Genomic DNA, 22,667 nt, shown 5'->3' with positions numbered 1-22,667 from the left:
TTTCAGCAACTGAAACTTAAAATATTTTATTATATTTTAATTCTTATTTAATTACTTAATTAAATAATAGTTAACTGAAAACCGAACTATGTGCTCTCGTTTAATTGCTTATGTGCTTATGTGAATACTAGAGTAGGACTAATAAACTAAAGAGAGTTTTATATATAAAAACTAAAATTAATTTTTTACTAACAAAACGTGTATTAATATAGGACACATGATTTTAGGGAACGAAAAGCTACAAAACCATGAGTTTCTCTATCGAACCCCCTCGTTTTTAACTGGAATTGTTTTAAATCAATATTTAATTGTGTTTGGGGGGAAAACATATTCTTCATTTCATATGGATTTTATTGATATTGTAAAGGCATTTTATTTTACAAACTGTGTCAAACCCGGGATAAGTCTAGTTGGCTAAATAACGGTTAACCCTAGAAATGGGCACATATATATGGGTAGATCTATCAGGGTGACGCCCCCCACTTCCAATCGCGTTGGGTTAAAAGTGGGTATATTTTGAGTCTGGTATGTATCGTGTTATCAACTGTGATAGTCATACGTAATGTTGTATTCTTAGCTAGTCTACAACAACACGATTTGTTTACTAAATAAAATGGATATTGTTTTGTGAGGTAATGACGATAGATCATTACACACGGATTTGTGATATAATGGTGATAGACCATTATACACTGGATATTTTGGATATAATTCGGGGTTTAGTAACGATTACACACGAATTGATATCGGATTTAATCATTATATGGATTGTGTTTCCGAATCATATATATATATATATATGTGTGTGTGTGTGTGTGTGTGTGGACTATTTTGATATAAAGGGAAACACACCAACACATTGTGTTGATCGATATTTTAATATGCTTTTCAGGTAAGTAAGGATTTTGAGGAGGCATGGAAAGGAGGGCGTGTGGTATTTGAATAATGTTGGAATAATGTATACCGTGCAATAGCACGTATAAGAAACTCTGATAATGTAAAATATTTTCTTTAATAAAAGATGATGCTTTTATTATTAATTGTCTATTGTTACTGGCTATCGGCATCTGTCATAACCCGAATGACTTAAGTTAAGTCTTCCACTGTGTTAACTTAAGATTTTCGGGGTGTGACACTAAGCCTATTTATACTTATCATATTGGACCGTATAAGTTGATGTCAGCGTATAAAACTTATACGCTGCGTATAAGTCTTATACGTTGGACCAGACTTATACGTTCCTTACAACTTTACAAAATTGACATTTTTAGCCCTTTACAATACAAATATGACCTAATCAGCCTACAAGACCTAACATAGACATTAATGCTCTAACATTGTAGTTACCTTTCTGTTTGATATTTTAAACTATATGTATGGGTAACCTGAATGTAAGATGAATACATGAGAAAATATAGTATATTATGAAATACAAATAAAGGTGATGTAAACATTCTTTAGCAATGAACTTAATTTCTAATTTGAAAGCCATCATATATAGAAAATTAGCACATTGATTCATCTCCTTTTAAACATATGAATCTGTCCCATGCATTCTTGTGAACACAGTTTGACTATTATGCAAGGTCAACTACTACATGTATGCTATCATCTAAATCTGACAAAATTCCGGTTGGTCAAGGGAGTTCAACAGATCCTTTATTTTCAGATCTCCGTCATCTCTTCCTGATTAATAAATATGCATGGGTTTTGAACATGTATGCTAAAATACATTCATGCCCCTAGAGAAACATTCAAACTCTTGCTTTTTGGTTTGTAGAATATGTGCTCCAACCACCGAGTATGACATGTGTCCCAATGTTGATAACACCTGCATATAGATGTATGTCCACTTTTATATATAACCAATTTGACGAGTTGACCAATAGTCAAACTCATGTATCAAAATGTGTTCTGTTAAACGTTGAAATGTAACATGTAAAACGGGTCACTGCTAATAAAAGTGTAACAAAGTGGCTGCAGCCTCCTAAATTGTTTTTCTTAGGAAATCTGGATAAAAAATTATAAAACTATAAAACTGGATCATAAATCATATTGAGTGATGAATCATCAATGATATTAAAGAAAATAGATACAAAAATATCTTTTGTTCTTCTGACCACCTATAATTTTCATATATACCAATAAACGACTTACAAAAAAACCGATAAAGAATAAAAGTGCGGTCTACTTTGAAAGAGCCCCACTACAATACACACCATTGTAAGAAATGAAGCTTACAACTTTGATGTTTTAGCCAAATCGCTTTATTAATGAAATTAAGTGTTATTGTAATAGAATAGTCTTTGTAGTTGAAGCTTACCTTTAAAATGCCAAGTTGCTTGACCATTTTGGCATACATGAATGTTGCTCCAACACACATAAAAGCACATAAGCAACTAAACCCTCCAATAAGAGGTGTGCTTAAAAGCTGAAAAAGGTTAAAAAAACATATCCTAAACATAAAACCGACAAATAATGACCCAACATGACCCGTTTAACATGGTTATCTAAACGTGTCAAGTCGGTTGGTGGGTAATCATCAAGTTTTAAACATGTTAATTGGGTTGGTGGGTTGTAAAAAATGTGTTAAATAGTCATATATAGGTTAGTGGCTTGGCCCGTTTAACTCGTTTATTTAAACATGTCAAATCTGTAATCATCAAGTTGTAAACATGTTAATCGGGTTGGTGGGTTGTATAAAATGGGTTAAACGGGCCATATACACGTTAGTGAGTTGATCCGTTTAATTAAACAGATTGGCAAGTCGACCTCTTTAACTAAACGGGTTAAACAAGTCAACCCAAACACAATCCACGTAATTAAGCAGATCCACCTGAAACCAGATTTTCGTGTCATATTCGGGTCGTGTTTCATGTCGGAAATAATCATATTGTGTTGTGTGAGGAACGCAGTCATTAAACCGCCAGGGGAAAGAATGACATTAAAGCATAAAAGTACATAGGCTATGCTAGCAGAAAGAACCAACTGCTGCAGATAATCATCGAACCCTTGTTTAATAGTAGCCACACTAATCACCACAGATCACCAGAGACGACAACATTGGTAACAAAAAAAAAGAAAAAACATAAACATATTAGCAACTCGCTAACGTAATTTATCAACTTGTGGCACAGGTTCTTTGGATCCCGTTTGTGGACATTTAGCACGGTCAAGAACACTACATCAAAGCTTGTTGGTCAACCACGTGAGACCAATAAGTAAAAAATTGTGAGCAACAAATTTATAACTAAAATCAGACAAAGCATGACAACTTCTCTAATGAATACGGGAATAACAGTCACAACATATGTACATAGTATTGTCACATGGTTGGGGAACCAGCAATAAAGTTACAAACTTGCAATTTAGTGAACTTCAATCTATGAATTTCTTAAACACGGATGAATCAACAAAGAAAGCTAAGGAAATATTATTAGGCAAATTTCACATAGGACTTTAAACAAACATGTGCAGTGCAAACATAGTGATCTTGATACCGATAGAAAACATAAAATACAAATTGAATAATTGGATTGCATCAGTGACATTTATAAACATAAAAGTTTGCAACCATTCTTCAAGAGTGGAACTGAATCGAATTTTTATTGGGACATCATCACGAATAAGATTTACAGCAATCTAAATTAACTGTTGTAACCAAAACCCTTGAAATCGGAGTAATAATTACCTACATCTGTCGGTTCGTGAGGGGGGCTGAAACCTATGGCGGGAATCCGTTGGTACTTAAAGGCAGAGGGTGGTAACGCACTGAATTGAATGTCATGATTATGACAATCATTCAATCATCGCTGGAGTGAAATTGAAGTTTGCCGGAGGAATAATGTAACGCAAAACTAAAGTCGGCGGCGATGAATCCATCATAAATATAACGGCGTCTCAGCTCAATTACCATTTTTTCCTTAAATGTTTTATAGGTTATTTAATTGAACGGAAGAGAAAAATGTAGTGTTTTGTAGTGTAATTATAAAAGTGGAGAGGAGTGACGTGTTCGGAGTGCTCTAACGACCCATTTACCCACCTGCTTATCTCTATTTCTCGATTACCGAAGATCACCCTCAGAAAGAAACACTTCACAGATGAGAAAGCCCTACGCCAAATCTAGAACTCTTTTATATATTTATTATAAGTAGCCTTTATATTAAATGAGTATTTGAGTAACTCACCTTAACTAGGAATAATTGGATAAATGATGTAAGATTATAAGAAGATATTAAAGAAAAAGATATTAAAATCGAATTTTGATGGTAACCTATTGTTGAGATAATTGACTTTCTATATTTATACCCAGAATTAAAAAATAATAATAATACTAATACTACACGTAAGTGACCGATGAATAAAAAGATATTGTTAATTAATAAAGTATGGGAATCTATCTAGTATCCTCCCAATATCTTGTTCTTGTCGCCGAGGATCCAATAATTATTTGTCGACAGCCGTCACCTAAAACGAGATCTGACAGATTCCAGTTTACTTTATTTATTTATGAGTGGATGGGAGGAGTGACGTCATCTATCGCTGCTAAGTTCGCCTTCTTCCCACCTTCTCCGCCGTCGTACACGGTGGAAGCCGACGGTGGAGGATTATTTATCCCGGAGGTTCCCCGGCGGGAAGGTGTGGCGGTGGATGTGCTGAAGCTTCGGACTAAAAGAGGAAACGACGTCGTTACTGTGCATATTAAACACCCTAAAGCTTCTGCTACAGTTTTGTATTCTCATGGTAATGCTGCAGATTTGGGTCAGATGTTTGAGCTTTTTGTCCAGTTGAGCCTTCGTCTTCGTGTCAATCTTGTTGGGTATTGTTTTCTTTTATCTTTTCACTATTGTTTCGGTTTATGCTAATTATATTTTTAACTTACTGAGTGAGTGTAGAGGATAGGAAGTTTTTTCTTATCTTGTATTGTTAGAGAAGGCTTAATCCACCTAGTGCCAGGTCCAGGAATATGGCACACGAGTGGCCAACCAACCCACCAAAGTGGTGATCACTTTTAGGATAACATATAATCAATTTTCAACAACGAGTCCAGAATTTTCCAAGTCCTTATCTTGCGTGACACCTTATGCAGCTAACTGGCATTTGAACAAATTAGACCGCGGGCATGGACGGTCGATTGAGCAATTGGTTTGAGTCTTTGAACAAATTAGACCATCGATTGCACTAACTTGACCAGAGGTGATTGGTATTTATCTTTTAGTATTTAAAAGTTAACAAGTAGCGATAACAACTATAAATAATCTTTTAGTATTCTTTTAAAGCTTCTACTACGGTTTTGTATTTTCATGGTAATGCTGCTGATTTTGGTCAGATGCTTGAGCTTTTTCTCCAGTTGAGCCTTCGCCTTCGTCTTAATCTTGTTGGGCATTGTCTTCTGAACACTTTTTACAAATTCTGTAATTGATTTTGCTTAATTTTGGTTAATTTAGTATGTATTGAGTGTACAGAATAGAAAGTTTTGATCTTGTTAAATTAGGGTTTATAGAAAAGTAGATTTTGGGTTTGAATTTATAGGATAAGTTATAATCAATTTTCCAAGACTTAAATCACTCTAGAATTTCTTAAATCCTAATCTTGGGTTTAAAATGCACGTGTGTCGCCTTATGCAGCAGCTAAACGGTATTTGAGCAAATTAGACCGCGGACTGTAGTGGGCTTGAGTTTTTCAAATATGATTGAAGAAATGTTACGGTTGGTTATTAATGAATTTTTGTATTTGAACAAATTAATCCGTTGATTGAATAAATTTGGCCAGAGATGATGACTATTTCTTATATTTTAGTGTTTAAAAGTTACCAAGTTAAATTATTATCATTAGATAACTTTTTAGTATCTTTTTAATGATAAATGTCTCCCATACATGATGCCCCTCATTGGTTTTTTGGGATTAAAATGCATCCAACTGCTACACGCTTTTTAAAACCAAGATCCTTAGGGAGCGTTTTGGGTCGATGGATTCAGTATAATTGGAATCTGAATTCAACTCCTAACCTCTTTGGTTCGCAGATTTCACTATCTGAATTCAATTGATGACATGTTTCAGTGAAATTCGACGGGATTGAAATATAAATTCCGTGTCTAACCTGTTTGGATAAAAATTTGGAATTGGATTATATTCATCTTCTCTCTTTTTAGGATTCCCTGCACACTTATGGGGATGTTTGTATATATATGCTTATAACGAATTAAACTAAATAGATTTAATAAACTGGTTATCGGATTATGATTACGTGCAGCTACGATTATTCTGGCTACGGGCAATCAACGGGAAAGGTTCGCAATCCAACTCCATACACCCATTATATTATTATTATTATTATTATTATTATTATTATTATTATTATTATTATTATCCAAACTCACCCCATAACCATTATTTAACAAAATCTATGATTCATTTCAATTAACAGCCATCCGAGTATAACACATACGCAGACGTTGATGCAGTATATAAATGTCTCAAACAGAAATACAATGTCAAAGATGATCAATTAATCTTGTACGGCCAATCTGTTGGTAGTGGGCCCACCATTGACCTGGCATCGCGCGTGCCCGACTTACGAGGTGTGGTCTTACACAGTCCAATCCTTTCGGGCTTACGGGTATTGCATCCGGTCAAACGAACCTACTGGTTTGATATCTACAAGGTTATAACAATGTTATTGCAATTTAAAAATGCAAATTAATATATTTCGGACTGAGTTTTTTTTGGCTTGTGAATTGATAAATTACTGTTTTTATCCTTTGGTTTCAGAATATCGAGAAGATCGGTCTAGTGAATTGCCCAGTTCTTGTCATCCATGTAAGATTACTCATTTCCGTTTTTTAGTGTCGTGTTCTGTTAGACAGGTCGGACATGACATGGTTTAGCAGGCATTAACCCCGAACGCGATTCATTTAACTAAACGTGTCATTTAGTTAAACATGAACACGTGCTTGTTTAATAAGCGGGTTACATGACACGGTTTGTTTAATTTGATTGAATATAACCTTGTTCAGTAACATGAATGACCTGCCTTGGCCCGTTAAACACGATTACCAAATAAGATAAAATAAAGTCACTTTTAAAGAACAATTTGTAACATGAATATATTTAACTACTGTTAAAAAATAATAAAGTTACATTAGTTTTTATAAATGGGTTATAAACATGTCCCGTGTGGACTGTTAACATATTTAACATGATTAGTAAACGAGTTAATTGCGTCATAAACAGGCTAGGTTGGTTGAAGTGTTGAACCCATTTAAAAACCATTTTAATCGTGTCATTAACATGTCGACCCATCTATCACCCGAATCCGTTTAACCAATTAGTTAAACAGGTGAATTGTGTCATAAACAGGCTCGGCTGGTTGACACCATTTTAATTTTGTCATTAATGTGTTGACTCATTTATGATCCGGACCTGTTACCCATTTAACACGATTAGTTAAACGGGTTAAATGTATCATAAACGGGTTAGGCTGGTTGAACCCGTTTAGACACCCTTTTAGAGCATGTTTGGGATTGAGTTTGAAAAGTGCTATTTTTAAAAGCCAGGATTTGGGGCTTTTGGAAAACTGCTTTTTAACCCTTTCAAAAAGCTAAAATAAAAGGTTTTTTTGTGATTGTCAAACACCATTTAACTTATTGGCTTTTTGAAAAATCCAATAAGCCAATACGGTGGTTTCAAATTCAATCCTAAACATGCCCTGATCGTGTCATTAACGTGTCGACCAGTTTATGACCTTGACCTGTTAGCCCATTTAACACGATTAGTTAAATGGTTTAAATGTATCTAAGGGGTTAGGCTGGTTAAACCTGTAAAGGCAACATTTTTATCGTGTCATTAACGTGTTGACCTGTTTACAACTCGAACCCATATAACTCATATCCTAATGGGTTATATTGTATACAGGGAACATCAGATGAAGTTGTTGATCATTCACATGGTAAACAATTATGGGAGCTTTGCAAGAACAAATATGAACCATTATGGTTAACGGGTGGGGGCCACTGCAACCTTGAGTTTTATCCTGAATTCATTCGACACTTGAAAAAGTTCGTTTTGGCACTCGGGAAGTCAAAACGAGCCACAAACGGATCAACAGGCCCAGCAGCAGATGTTGAAACTGGATCTGCAGACACGATTGAGTTGCCGGATGACCTTCCAGAAGTTTCTAGAAATAGTTTAGATAGTAGACTTGAGAAGTCAAAGAAGTCAAACAAGCCGGAGAAGTCACGAATGAGTGTTGATATATTTAGAAGACGAAAGGGGTTGGTTTGGTGATTACTTGTGGAGCAAGTTTTGTGTGCTGTTGGAATGTGATGCTCGTCTGAGAAAGGTAACTTGTTACTCAAGTTTTTACCGTCTAATCGGCATCTGGTATTGATTTGTTATGAAAGTAAGTATTGTTTCATATTTAATTTTACTTGTTACTCAATTTTCTTGCATTTTCTAAATCATTTTTGATTTTTTTTAATCTTTTATTTGACCGTGTAAAATGAACATTATATTGGAACCTGGTGTTGAAGTAACTCATTTGTGTGAATATTGCTAATGAATACTAGCAGGAAACCCACAAGATGTGGCGGCGGAGACAATTTACATCCTAGAACTCGTTTATGATTATTTACCGGTCCTCTAGTGATATATTGAATATTATTGTCGTCACAAATACATTTGCCATAAATTCGATTTACAAATACGTTAGTATGTAGTCATAACACATATGTAGTTTAATGAAAACGTTACATTGATATGGAATGGAAGATAATGCAACATAAATACAGACAAATCACAACAAAAGATTTAAAGACAAAATACCGACATTGGCTTTCATATTTATTAATAAATCAATAAACACAAAATACCCATTTGTCTATTATGCAACATGACCTTCCCAATTTTCGGGTAATCGACTTCAATCGAATACCAACTCAAATAAGAACAGTTTAACTGGTACTCGATACAAGTATTCTTGTTACGAAATGGGCTGCTAAAAACACATGGATTAAACATATATATGCATGCATCATATGAGCAATACCACTACACACATGTATACATACAATTACCATACATTACTATCATTCATATACATTACAGTTAAACATTATATTTTAGCCGGGTTATATTAGATAGATCGTTGTCATGTGCCTCTATCCTTCCATGTATTGACTACACATGAAAAATTACAGAAGTCATATTTGACTATATTAAGTGACTATATAGTGCATCAATGTTAGCTAACCGGACTTTCAAATAAATAGGGCACCAGTGATTAGTGTAGCTTACCGGGCTTTCCTCCGGATATTATATTAAATTATTTGATAGCTGATTTAATGGATGGGCTTTAATACAATTTATACACATTATTCCTCTTCCGAATCAATGCATTTGTGAATATAATTTTGAAACAACACATCTACAATGAACATGCTGTAATGAAACCTTGGTGATTAAAATTGAAAACCTGTGTATATTGGTAATTAAAAAAATTTGCAATGTTATATCAATACCGATGTAAAGCTGACTTTGTTCGACAACCCAAGTTATTTCAGTTAACTTTCACAAGTGCTATTTCTTTTTAAGACATCCCACTTGCGGCCGCAACAACATCGGGTCATGTAAAATCTTGTAACGGTATAGCAAATACAACAATAGCATCTAATCCCTCTTTCTATTCCAACAGCATACATAAAGTAAACATGCTATATTTTCAATTTTTGTTAATACATTTAAGTTATTGACATTTAATTTAAGAAAATGGGCATGACCTTATGGAAAATGCAAATCATAGCCTGCAAAATTTACTATCCCAATATATGCCATGCGTCTATCATCCTCTAGTGCATCAACATCCACAACATGTGAACTAAGTATTTTAACGTGACATCAACTGAACGTCACCCAAGCTGGCCTCTTTTCTGATATGAATTGCTATAAAATGGATAAAAAATAAGAATTAGAGACTTAATCATGTTATTAAGTTTTGGGTTCAAGTCCCACTTAAGACAAAAAATAATAATAATAATAAGAGGCTCAAGTTGGGTCAGGGTTTTTCTCACTAATTGGTGGGTTTCCTCCTGAGAATGGAATGAAGATGATGGGCTGGGTCAGTGGCCCGTTAAAGATCAAAATTGACCGTTAAAAGAAATCTTATCATATGCATCCTTCAAATGGTTAGCAAACAATATTCTCAATGCAAATAAAGAACACAAAACAATAAACACAAAAATTAAGATGGCTTGTAAGAATATTTATACGTTACCTTTAACCGTTCAGAAAAAAGTTGGAGCTTTGCTTCTCCATTGGCTCCCATGGCTGCAAACTTTTTAATCTTAAAGTTAATACAATTTAATGAGCAAGAAAAACATACATTTATGCAAGAATAAGAAAAGCCTTCGACTAAACGTTAAGCTCGGAATTTCTAACAAAGAAAGCCTGTTTCAATAAATATGTAATAACAAATACAATTCAAATATCGCATTATAAGAGAACAACCAGCCGTTGCTACACCTTCGCCTAAAGAACAACCTGCCGTCACACATCAGTAACCAGCATCATCTCCTCGTCATATCATCGTCATCTCCTCACCACCACCCCTACTGCTATTTCAATTTTGTCTTTAATCCTCGGTTTTGGGTCTGCCCGCCAGGTGTTAGATAAAATGTCTCAATGAGTTAATCGGTTTTTTTTGGGTTTACGGAGGGGAGAGCAACTGGCGGTTGCTCTCCTTTCTCCTCTTAGTTCGGGTTTTTACTCCCAAAACTCAGCTCGAGTTTGTTTGTTGGCCTTTTTGTCGTGAGGGGTTATGACAAGGGCTCGGATTGTCAAAGGAGCCCCATCGGGGGAGGTGGGCACGGGAGGTGGACATGGTTGTTGGTTCGACATCATTTCTCGTGGTGGATTAATTGATGAGGTGCTATGTCTAAGACCCTAGAAAATAGTGTGGGTTCGGTGGGTGTTTGGCCATGTCCTTTTATGGGGTTCCATTGTTGCCCGGATGGACGGGCGGGGTCAAGGGGGATCTCTCGGTTAATGGCGCATATCAAACGACTTCATTTGTCGTCGGATGAGCGGAAAGGGACTCTACGGGACGCCATTTCCACGGATTGTGATTTATTTATTTCGGTTGGGGAGGCTTTTAAGGCCTCAGACCAGTGGCTATGTGGGGTGTGTATGCGTCCAAATGCTCTTAAACGGACGTGTCATCATGCTGATGGAGTCACCAAGTACAACGAGGGTGTGGGAGCTGTGGAGGATTTTATTGTGGGGATTGATAAACCACATGTTATGAGGGATGTTGCTCCCTTGGGAGGGATAGTGGTGGATGAGGTTCTCCTTGACCGCGTCTTCTCTCTTCCTATCACAACTGTTAAGAGCATCCCTCATAGTTGTCGTATGGCATTTGCTCAAGCGTTAACTGCGGCTCTGGGTAAGGTGGTTGCTATGCCAGACTCTGTTGAGGCATGGGTGAAACTTTTCTTGTTACCGCGGTGCACGCTGCGTGTTTTCAGAACTTCTAAACGTCAGGAGCGCAGGTCCGGTAACAGAAAGTCTTTGCAATGTCAGAGTATTCAACAAGCACTAGCAAGTTGGGGTGCTAAGGATGGTTTTGATGCGCTTATTTTATCCCTTTTTACCACGCCTATAGGGGTGAAATCGAGTCATGGGGAGCCTCTCGCTAAGCACGATGATGTTGCGGTATGCGCCAATGTGAAACAATGTTTACGAAAAGTTGCGGACGGGCATTTTACTGCCGCCATTAAAGTATTATGCTCTTCAGGGGTTGCACCTTTCGGTAATGACACTTTGAAAGCGTTAGTGGCTAAGCATCCCAATTTGCCCCCGCCGGTTATGCCTGCTTCATTGCTTTCTGAGCCTCCTCTTGTTGTTGATGAGGATTGTGTGCTTGGATGCATTAAATCCTTACCTAAAGGGACGTCATGCGGACGAGATGGATTGAGGGCACAACATATTTTGGATGCATTTTGTGGAGAGGGGTCGCCGATCGCTGATGGGTTACTAAAGGCTACTACTGCGATGGTTAATTTATGTTTGGGGGGGAGATGCCCAAGGGTTTTGGCAGAGTTCATTGCGTCGGCTCCTCTCACACCGTTGCTTAAACCGGACAATGGGATTAGACCCATTGCCGTAGGTGCCATTTGGAGAAGATTGATCTCTAAGGTGGCTATGAGGGGTGTTGGGAAAGACATTACTAAATACCTGTTCGACTTTCAGTTTGGGGTGGGAGTCCCTAGTGGTGCAGAGGCCGTTCTTCATAGCGCGAATAGGTTTTTAAGTAAGTTCCATTCTGATGGGTCATTGGCTATGCTTACTATTGATTTTTGTAATGCCTTCAACTTGGTGGATAGGACTGCCCTTCTGAATGAGGTTCGGGCCCGATGTCCATCTATTTCCTTATGGGTGAACTTTTTATATGGGTAACCGGCCAGGCTATATGTGGGGGATGACCACATTTGGTCCACCACTGGGGTTCAGCAGGGGGACCCTTTGGGAGCTCTTCTTTTCGCCTTAGTTCTGCACCCACTTATTCATCTAGTCCAGAGTTCCTGTAAGCTTCTCTTTCATGCTTGGTACCTAGATGATGGTACAATTATTGGGGACTCTAAAGAGGTTGCCAAAGCTTTAGATATTATCAGGTCGGAGGGTCCCCGCCTGGGCCTCGAACTTAATATTAAGAAAACCGAAGTATTTTGGCCGTCGTGCAATGGGGTTAAGGTGCAGGAGGGGGTGTTTCCCTGTGAGATTGGAAGACCGGTGCTAGGTGTGAAACTCCTCAGGGGAGCCGTTAACCGGGATGCCGGGTTCATCAGTGAACTTGCTATGAAAAGGGCTTCGCGAGCTGTGGAGTTGATGAGCTATCTCCCGCATTTGCGGGACCCTCAATGCGAGCTCCTTTTGCTCCGCTCATGTATGGGAGTTGGAAAGTTGTTGTTTGGTCTTAGAACATGCCAACCTGTGTATGTAGGGGAAGCAGTTTCTGTGTTTTACAATGGCCTTCGGGGGGCGATTGAGGACATCGTGGTTTGTGGTGGTCCCTTCTTTGGAGATTTTCAATGGAGGTTGGCATCACTTCCGACTCGTTTTGGAGGTTTGGGTTTATGTTCAGCTTCATACGTTTCTACTTATGCGTTTGTGGCCTCGAGGGCGCAATCTTGGGAATTACAAGACCACATTCTTCGAGGTTGTGGTATTGATGGGTTTGACTCCGATTATGGGAGTGCGATAGATCGGTTGCACATTTCACTTCCCGATTTTGACATTAGCGGTTTCTCTAATAAAGACACCGCCCCCCCTAAAGCCCAACATGCTTTGGAGAGTGCCCTTTATAGTGGAATCATCAAGAGTTTGGAAATGAAGTTTGATTTATCCCCTCGTCAGAAAGCGGTGTTTGAGTGTCTTTGGGCTCCTCGGGCTCAAGATTTCTTAAGTGTTCTCCCTATTGAAGGATTGGGCCAACATATGTCGGCTTTGGAGTACCGGGCCATCCTGAAGTATTGGTTAATGATCCCTTTGTTTCCGGTAGATGAGCAGTGCCCGGTTTGCCGTAAGGTTTGTTTGGATTCTTTTGGCGAGCATGCGGTTCACTGCAAAGACTTTCCTGGGTTTAAGTACAGGCATGATTTGGTGAGGGATGTTCTATGCGATGTTCTTAAACGAGCCGGAATTTCGGCTAAAAAGGAAGCCCCCGTAAACTTTCTTACGGATCCTCAAGAAGGAAGATCTACATTACGACCGGCCGATATACTTGTTTTTGGGTGGGTAGGGGGGAAAACACGCTTGTGTCGACCTCACAGGAGTGTCCCCTCTTGTTGGGATTAGGGACACTGGATTTGTAGCAGGCCAGGCAGCATTGAAGGCGGCATCGGGCAAGGTTGCTAAACACGAGAGAGCTTGTTTGGAGAATCAACACGTGTTTATCCCCTTCGCCTTTGACACTTTTGGTTTCTTAGCTCCGGATGCCGTGGACCTTTTGAATAGGGTTCAGAAAGTTGTGTATAGTAACGTATCAGCCCATAAGAATCAAAACTTTGTTTTTAGTCGGATTGGGTTTGCTATCCAAAAGGGGGTTGCGGCGCAGCTTGTTGCCCGCTTACCTGCCACTTCATTGTAAATCGTTTGGATGTTTCTATGAAATATAAAAGTTGCAAATTATTATTCAAATGAGGTGCGAATACTAAATTCTTCTAAGTAACACTATTATAACTAAATCAAATCAAAAGTAAATGAAATCTAATGTTACATCTGCCGAATGCTAACACCCATTTTACAACCAAACACAGAATAGGGCACAAAATCACCACCATCTATGAGTATTAATAATCAATTTGACACTCTAACAATCAACAAAATAGAACTCACAAAATCACTGCTCTAACATTTAACACATCAATAGAAGTTGTAAAATAAAAAAAAACAACTAACCCGATGCATTATTGGTTAATAAGAAAACGGGTTGCAATTGCAACATTGTTGTACAGGAAACATCCCATTGGTCTACCAATAGCATGTATTTATAGTCAAATTAAAAAAATATATAACAAGTATTTACAAACATGTATCTGATCCTCTCACCTCAACCACCGGGAATGTAATCGATTATGTCAGATTTTGGGTCACCAAAACCCTAGAATCTCCCGACGTCACCGTCTGCTACCACCAGTAACACCACCACGCTACAATAAGCCCCGACTTAACCCTAGTCGTCGCTTGATCGACTTCAACCACCCATCCTCACCATCATGAGTTGCTGCTAAGGACTATACCACGAGTCGCTGTGAGATCTGATCATCAGAATTCTGGTTCATCATCTCTATTTCTTTATTTATCTTCCATCGGCTGCCTCTCTCTCTCTATCTCTCTCTGGATCTCTTTCTATCATTCACTAGTTCGTGGAATTCAAAATTTAAACATGTGAGACCTAGGAAGGGAAGACTTGAATTTGGGCGGATAAATTTCTTATGTTTAAGACTTAATGCAATAAGACTTGTACACTATGCATAATCTCTTGTAAAACTCTTATTTTTCACTAATTCATTTTCTCTTTCCAATATCTGTTATATATAGTAATAGATTACAAGAATATTACGTTTGACAAAGATGGTTTTTTAGGAAAGGCCAAATTCAAAACAAAAAAAAAACAAAAGGGAACCTTGAGAACGAAGCCTAACAAGTACAAGCAAAAGTCAATATGAATTACAACTCAAAAACAAACATGAAAAAGATGTATTTCTAATTAATTGATGTAGTTTGAAATAATTGATTTATACTTTTTTCAATTGAAGTTGATGAAAATGCTGATAACTAAATTCTGAATAATAATATTAAATCAAGAAGTCTGAAAAAAGAGGATGGGAAGTCATATATAGATCCAATAAAAACAAAACCCATTTAGTCTAGCAACTTGAGGTTCAGAATATTTCCAAGCCGAGCCTAGCTTGTATTTGAGGTTCTTACTGGTCTTCCTGAAGATCAGCCATACACTCCCCCCATTTATGGTATCAAAGACATAATGAGGATCCTGTTCCGCCTTTACCAGATCTGTAACGTATGCTCTGTGACTACCGACGTTGATCGGATCTCTCACATCAGAAATTACTGGTCTTGTTAAGGACCCGAATAGTCTGATACGACGTGCAGATACTTTCCCTGTGCCGGTAGACAATTTGTTCGTGAGTGGTTAGTCGACGTTAAAGAGGAGAAGAAGTCGCTGTAAGTCTCTAGTTTAGTACGAGTTGGGAAAGCACAAGAAGAGTGTCAGGTTACGTCAAAACTCAGATATGAACCAAGAGTCGAGTCTGTCCCGTTCCAGTTCCATGTCCAGTCGTCGGTCGTCAGCGTCCATGATCGATCAGTTGTATGATATATCTTATCTAACTGATGATTCTAAAATCCCTATTACTAGTATGCCTTTAGTTAATCCCTACAGTGTCTTTACAAAACCCCAAAATTCTCTTTCTAAAAGAGTCAAAAAAAAAAAAAATACAATAGGGGAACCCTCCTTTTATAGGCCAAGGAAAGGTGTCTATGACATCATTACTTACATCATACTAGCAAATGACATCATTGCTTAAATCACACAATACTAGATATTTTAATACATAACCTACATGCTTAAAACCACTTTAAGAGTGATTAAGCTTTATTCGTAAATACACATTAAGCAAACTTAAGGCACACAAATATTTTACAAGAACTTCTTCTTCTTCTTTCTTCATCTTCTTTGGGAAGAAAAACTTCGTCATGAGATGACGTTAGCATGTACATAGCTCTGACGTCATCATCGGAGTCACTTGAGTCTGAATCGCTTGAATCACTACTCGAAATATCATGTCTGATGGAGCAGATCGTCAGTTCCTTTGGTTCATCATCTAAAGAATATAAGGACTCTAGATCTTCGACGTCTATTGGCTCTACCTTGTTAATTTGCTGCATTAACGCCTGGGTATTTTTCTTATCTTTGCAGTCTCTTGCGAAGTGTCCTTTTTGGTTGCAAACATAGCACCTGTCTGTGTTTCTATGCATACAATTTAATAACCTCATGAAAATATGACACTTAATAGTGACTTTATCTTTTCCGTCAAGGAGCGTCCAACCACCAATTGATTAGAAGTAGTCATCTTACATTTTGAGGTAACAATGGAGGATGACGATGGATTAGGTGAAAGGTGGTTGAGTTAAGAATAAGATTCCATGTTTGATTAACAAAAGTATACAAAGTCGTGTAACCCTTTTAATTAAACAAGTCTGTCTGTTGTAACATTCGTCAATTTTCATACCTGAAAACCTGATTCAGTTAATTTTTTTATTATTTTTTATACTTTTTATGATTCAAAAGGATGAATTGTTGTTATTATTATATTCTTTTATTTATTTTATTTGTTTATTATTTTTGTAGTTCGATATGAGAGTAACTATTATTTTAAAGGAATTTTAAGAACTGTCAAGCTTGTGTAAAATTCCTAAACCATGGTTGGTTTTAACCTAACTAATTAACCTAATTTCAGGGAATCGAAAGAAAATGTGACTACAACATTTTTTTTTCTTTTTTCTTAGTCGACGACCCAAACATCCCCTCCCTTGATCCTTAAATCTGTTAATCAAGTCGGAGATCACGGAATAAATCACCTCTACACGACTATCGATCAATTACGCGTTCAATTGCAAGATAATTATGTTAATAAACATCTTTTTGACAACAAATTTATATTAACTCAATCACGCGGCTACAAAGATCTCAAAACTCTCTAAATACTTGACCAAAATGCAATTAACTTGAGCAACACACTCCTCGCTATATCACGAGCCTAAGCCTTCTATCAGGTTTAACTCAAAAGGTCATTTAAATCAAGTTTGTGATCGAGTTCTTGTCGTAAACCCTAGTTCATCGTTTTCGTTCAACTCGACCGTAATCAAGGTAATTGTTGTGAGGATCTGGTTCGATTTCAAGTTCTCTATAAAACCCCCTGTCAACTTTGATTGACATAGGGTGCAAGACCTTTAATTTTGGGTTCGAACGATTTAGGATTCATAGGTGAAATGGATTCCTTAAGGTTATGTATAAATGTTTTTGATTTCATTGCTTAATCAAGTTAAACACCTGCCCTAGTGGCAGGTGCATATGATCTTATGCCGTGAACCGGATTGGGGCTCAAGTTTGAGTCTCTCCAGACCCGGTTTTTTTTATTTAGTTTTTATATTTTTGTTGTTTACTGTTATTATATATAAATATATAACGAATATTAATTTTAACCATTTGACACTGAACACCTTTTATATCTCAAGATAAATCATCGTTTAAACTTTTTCGTGTGCGTGTATATATACACACATATATATATTTAAACTTTATATTTTTAAATGTATACACTTTTTCGATTTAACCTAATATATAATGTTTTTTATAAATAAATAAGTAAACTAAAATTTTGTTTACTCGTCTAAACGAACCGATCACCGATACAATTTTTGTTTAATATATAATATAAAATTGTGTTTTATTGCTTAAAAGTCGAAAAGTAACTTGTAAGAACATTTAAATTGTCAACGTTTTAACTCAATTTGATAAAATATATTTGAACGCTTATCCATCCTAAATTCGTTATAAACCCAACATGTCATGTCTTGTACATTTATTCATTTTAGTTGTACCATAAAAACTGGGACTTATCATTGAAGCTTCTCGTGGAACTAAATAATTTATTTTACCCTTCTTCTCGTTACGACCTTTATTTATTTAAGGTGAGTAATCACATCCTCTTTTCTCTATTTTGTTTTAGGGCATTATGCGTACTAAAGTATTGATATTACATTATAATACCAAATACAATTCCGTTATTTGTATGGTTGTGATTTTGCTCGATTAATTGTTGATTGTTATATGATTTATTTGTTTACTTCTTTTATGGTTTGTTGGTATCTCATCCTCATAGTATGATCATACACCATCCGATGTCTCGAGTAGACATGTCCAAATCTAGTGACATGATAAAACGGTCACACTTATTGGTTGTGAATTTATCCGATAAACATGTCCGAAATCTAGTGGTATGCTGAAAAGACACATCTATTTGTTTGTGTTAATTGATGCTATTCACTAACACAAGGAATTGTTTTATTTCTCACTGTTGTTATTGTTGTTGTTGTTATTATTATTATTATAAACCATGGTTACTCGCTCAACATGTGGTTGACAAATTATTTTTACGCATAATGCATGTTGTATTATTTGAAGTGGAGACTCTAGACTTGGACTTTAGACTAGTACATAAAATAGAAAGAATGTTGTCCTTTTCTTTTCAAATTCTTTGTGTGCAATTGGTTATGAATGAATAAATTTAGATATTGACAACTATTATTATTTTAGTGTCTTTGAGCTATGATACAAATATTGTCGCGTCCCGGCATGTTTCACTGTTAGGTTGGGGTGTGACATCTGCTAACATGTTTAACTAAATAGGTTGAGCTACTAACCCGTTTTGACCCACTTAGTCTATTTGTTACCATCCGCCAACCTAACTTGTAACATTCCGAACTTTTCATTTTTTGTTTTGATAGCCGTTACATGACTCGTTTCGTAGTTCAGGAAATTTTATCAATAAAATAGCGCATTTATCGAGATTATTATTATTATTATTTTTTTATCATATTTATTTAATTATCTATTATAACTTTGATTTATATACAAAACCAACCCTATACTTGGTTTTAAATCCTGTTGCATCCATACATGAATTGCTGGGACTAATATGCAATTTAAGCTAAATATTATATCATATTCCTTAATCAAACCCTAACCCATGATCCAAACCCATATTCGGATCCAAACTTGTGATCTGAATGATTTCTTGTGCCTTAATTAACGAGTTATAATCGAATTTGATTCTCCAAATTCGTTTACATGCCTAATACGACCTACACCGGCAAGTTAATTAGAGAATAAGATCAAAAATTGATTTCGTTGAACAACATAAACAACCAACGTTATCGACTTATTATTATTATTATTATTATTATTATTATTATTATTATACCATTTTGTATTGTTATTAATTCAATTAAACTCGTACGATCGATCCTGCAATCCTCACGAACCAAAACCCTAAAGTAATTGCATTATATCGGCTTGTTGTTAGCGATTTGAGTTCGATTTTGAGCCGTTCCTTTTTCAATCAATTACACCTTCAATTCATAATTGTTAAAGGTAATTCTTATATGTTTCTGGTTCGTTTTTAATCCACTACCAATAACCCTATGATGATTCAGCCAAACAAAAATCGATTAAGCCGATTGTAAATTATTGGGTTCATGTGGTTGGGACGATGATTGGGTTGTGTATAAAAGTTAATGGTTCAACACTTTTGAGACATCAGCCCAGTTGGCTAGTGCATATGTTGTTGGTTCATGTGAACCGGCTGGAGGCGTGGGTTCGAGCCCTCCAGCCTGGTTTTTTTTTGGATGTTTTATTTTTTGTTTTTTTTTATGTTTTTAGTTAATAAGTTTATTATAATTAATATAAAAGGGTAATTAAATATATTTTTGTGAAAACAGAAACTTCTAGATTGACGATTTTCAATCATTGAACATTTAATATTCTTAAAACCTTATACACCCACACACCCACACATATATATAAGATATGTTTTAAATAAAGGTTCGTTAGGTATTTTATTTATAAGCATATTTTATGTATATATGTATTTAAATTATATTATTTATTATATAAAATCTTAAATATTGTAAATAAAGTGATTTTACAAATAATAAAAATAATAACAAAATAAATAAATAAGTTCAATAATGATGTTTTTACAACAAAAAATAATAATAATAAATTAAATAAGAAGTATTTTCACAAAAACACCCGACAATCATCAAAAACCCAAATCCCTATCAAGTTATAGAATCCATCTTTAAGTTTATAGAATTCATACTTTTTCCCGCTATCATTCTTAACTAGGGTTTCTCGTTGGTAATTCTCGAAGAGCGTGACGTTTTATATTCTTATCAACTCGTTTACCCTTTTTGCTTACTTGATAAGGTGAGTAGTTCACTCTCCTTTTTACTTATTTTCAAGTTTTTGGGGACATATGCGTATCTTATCATATTTACGTATTATCTAGTATTCACATTAGAAAACTGTTTAATCTTGGGTGCAGATCAATTAAATGCCTAATTTTCTACGTCTAATGTTTATTTGATCACATTCGGAGAGGTCCTTCATATTGACATTAATAGTATGATCATATGACTATCGTAGTTACCGAAGCCCATTCCGCAAGGCAATGGTTTTACCGACACACTTAATTGCTTAATGGCTTTATTATTTATCTCACACAAAGGACAATTTTGCATTTTTTGTATTATATTAAATTTAAATCTACTGATTGATAGAACATAAACGCTAGGATCTTATATTTGTACTAAAAACATAGTTGGAAATATGTTTAAATGTACAGTGGGCGTATAAGTCATATCCAGCGGATATGTACAAATACGGCGTATATGTTCATAGACGCTGTATATGACATATACGGCAGATATTTAAATGTCTATATATATAGACATATCCGTCCAGCCTAGAAAGAGATAGATTTCCCGATTTTGTAATGTGCTGAAAGTTGTCATAGTCTTTGAACTGATATTTGTTTTCATGGAATATAAAATATATTAAAAAGTGAATCTATCTTGTGCATCTTCTCTCATAATGATTTCCGCTTATAATGTTGAAGAGTAGATTGTAAACTCGGTGTATCGATCCTAAATCATACACGTTCTTTCTAGTGGTATCAGAGCATTGGCTCGTATCTACTTCAAGATCACAAGAATCGAGGCTTTGATAAACAATGTCTTACTTATCAACTTGATTCTACAATTCATCAAGATTTCACCGTCAAAAACCTATGATTTCTACACATCATGGTCGCCTTTAGTTCGTGATCAACCATACCAAGTTTCAGATCAAAACAAGATCATTTTCATCATCACAATTGCAAAATTGTGTTTCTGGTTACTGTAGTGGATATGTTATATACACAACGCATATGTTTCCGTAGCGTATAGTTGACATATATGGAAACTGTGATATGCGGAAAGACATATACGGGCCTATAAGTCTTATACGTTTACTTAATACTTATCCGTTGACTTGATACATATACGTTGACTTGATATATGTTTGACTTAAGACTTATACGTGGACTTGAGACTTATACGTTTGATTTGTCATATATGGACAGTTTGGATTATGATGAGAAAAATGGATAACTTGAACGCGTTTGTGTCACAATCGTAAACCCTTCTTCAAAGTTTAAACCTTGGCAATGAAATGGGAACTGCCAACAAACCACCAAAGCTTATAAGGATGGAGTATTATCCGAAATGGGCGGATAATATCGAGACACATGTGTAAGCGGGTAGTTATGATACGTGGTTGTCAGTGGAGGAGGAATATATTATTCCTAAGAATGAGTATGGAACTAACTACCGACTGTCTCAAATTGTTGAGGATGAGAAAGATCTGTTCATTGGAGAGAAAAAGATGTTGAATCTCTTTCACCAACCAATCAAAACTGAAATCTTTTAGATGCTTCAACATAACGGATCATGCTATTCTATTTGGAAAGCATTGCTCAAAAAAGATAGAGGAAATCTAGATATGCGGATCCAAAATGGCGTTGTTAAAAAAGGAATTTGATATCTTTACTCTGGTAAAAGGTGAATCGTTTGATCAACTGATCGAAATATATTGTCACCTAGTAAATGAAATGAAAAGACTGGGGATTGACAAGCCTGAATATGAATTTATTGATAAATTGGCGGATGCATTACCCGAAGAATGGGAGACATTTATCATGATTCAACAATCAAATCATGTCGCTTTTGCTCGTCTCCATCTAGCTAGGTTTATTAAAAATCTAGAGGCACAAGAGTTGGAATTGAGGAAAAAGCATAAAAAGTAGAAAATGAAGAGCTCGACAGTTGCTCAAGATATTGGTTTTTACTATAAGAATTCTTCTCTCACACCTACTTCGAAGATTCAAACCGCATACTGTACTTAAGGGGCTTCTTTTGTTGGAAATACAATTGGTGGATCTCAAGCTACACAATATTCTAGTGGCTACTCTGGAACTATGCCTACT

General features: G+C 36.0%; 1 protein-coding gene across 2 annotated transcripts; it reads left to right on the top strand.

Moving 5' to 3' along the window:
* The first annotated feature begins 4,510 nt into the window (after nt 1–4,510).
* LOC143561798 (uncharacterized) lies at nt 4,511–8,371 on the top strand. 2 transcript variants are annotated; one of them, XM_077049776.1, is made up of 5 exons: nt 4,511–4,819; nt 6,254–6,290; nt 6,428–6,664; nt 6,772–6,819; nt 7,915–8,371. In XM_077049776.1, the coding sequence occupies exons 1-5, from the start codon at nt 4,518–4,520 to the stop codon at nt 8,284–8,286; spliced, it is 996 nt and encodes a 331-aa protein (XP_076905891.1). In that variant the 5' UTR covers nt 4,511–4,517; the 3' UTR covers nt 8,287–8,371. The 2 variants fall into 2 exon arrangements, with proteins under 2 accessions (XP_076905891.1, XP_076905892.1); XM_077049777.1 differs by having other exon boundaries at nt 7,925–8,120.
* Nucleotides 8,372–22,667: the final 14,296 nt, after the last annotated feature.

The sequence above is a fragment of the Bidens hawaiensis genome, unplaced genomic scaffold, assembly GCF_021521415.1.
Source record: "Bidens hawaiensis isolate Kalapana, Puna unplaced genomic scaffold, B.hawaiensis_p1.1 tig00020788_1, whole genome shotgun sequence".
NCBI classification, from domain to species: Eukaryota; Viridiplantae; Streptophyta; class Magnoliopsida; order Asterales; family Asteraceae; genus Bidens; species Bidens hawaiensis.
This window is presented reverse-complemented; position numbering and strand designations above follow the sequence as displayed.

Coding starts and splice junctions, on each gene's coding strand:
- LOC143561798 (XM_077049776.1), top strand. CDS start 4,518: ATGGGAGGAGTGACGTCATCTATCGCTGCTAAGTTCGCCTTCTTCCCA. Junction 6,291..6,427: donor ACGGGCAATCAACGGGAAAG/GTTCGCAATCCA, acceptor TTCAATTAACAG/CCATCCGAGTATAACACATA. Junction 6,820..7,914: donor GCCCAGTTCTTGTCATCCAT/GTAAGATTACTC, acceptor TATTGTATACAG/GGAACATCAGATGAAGTTGT.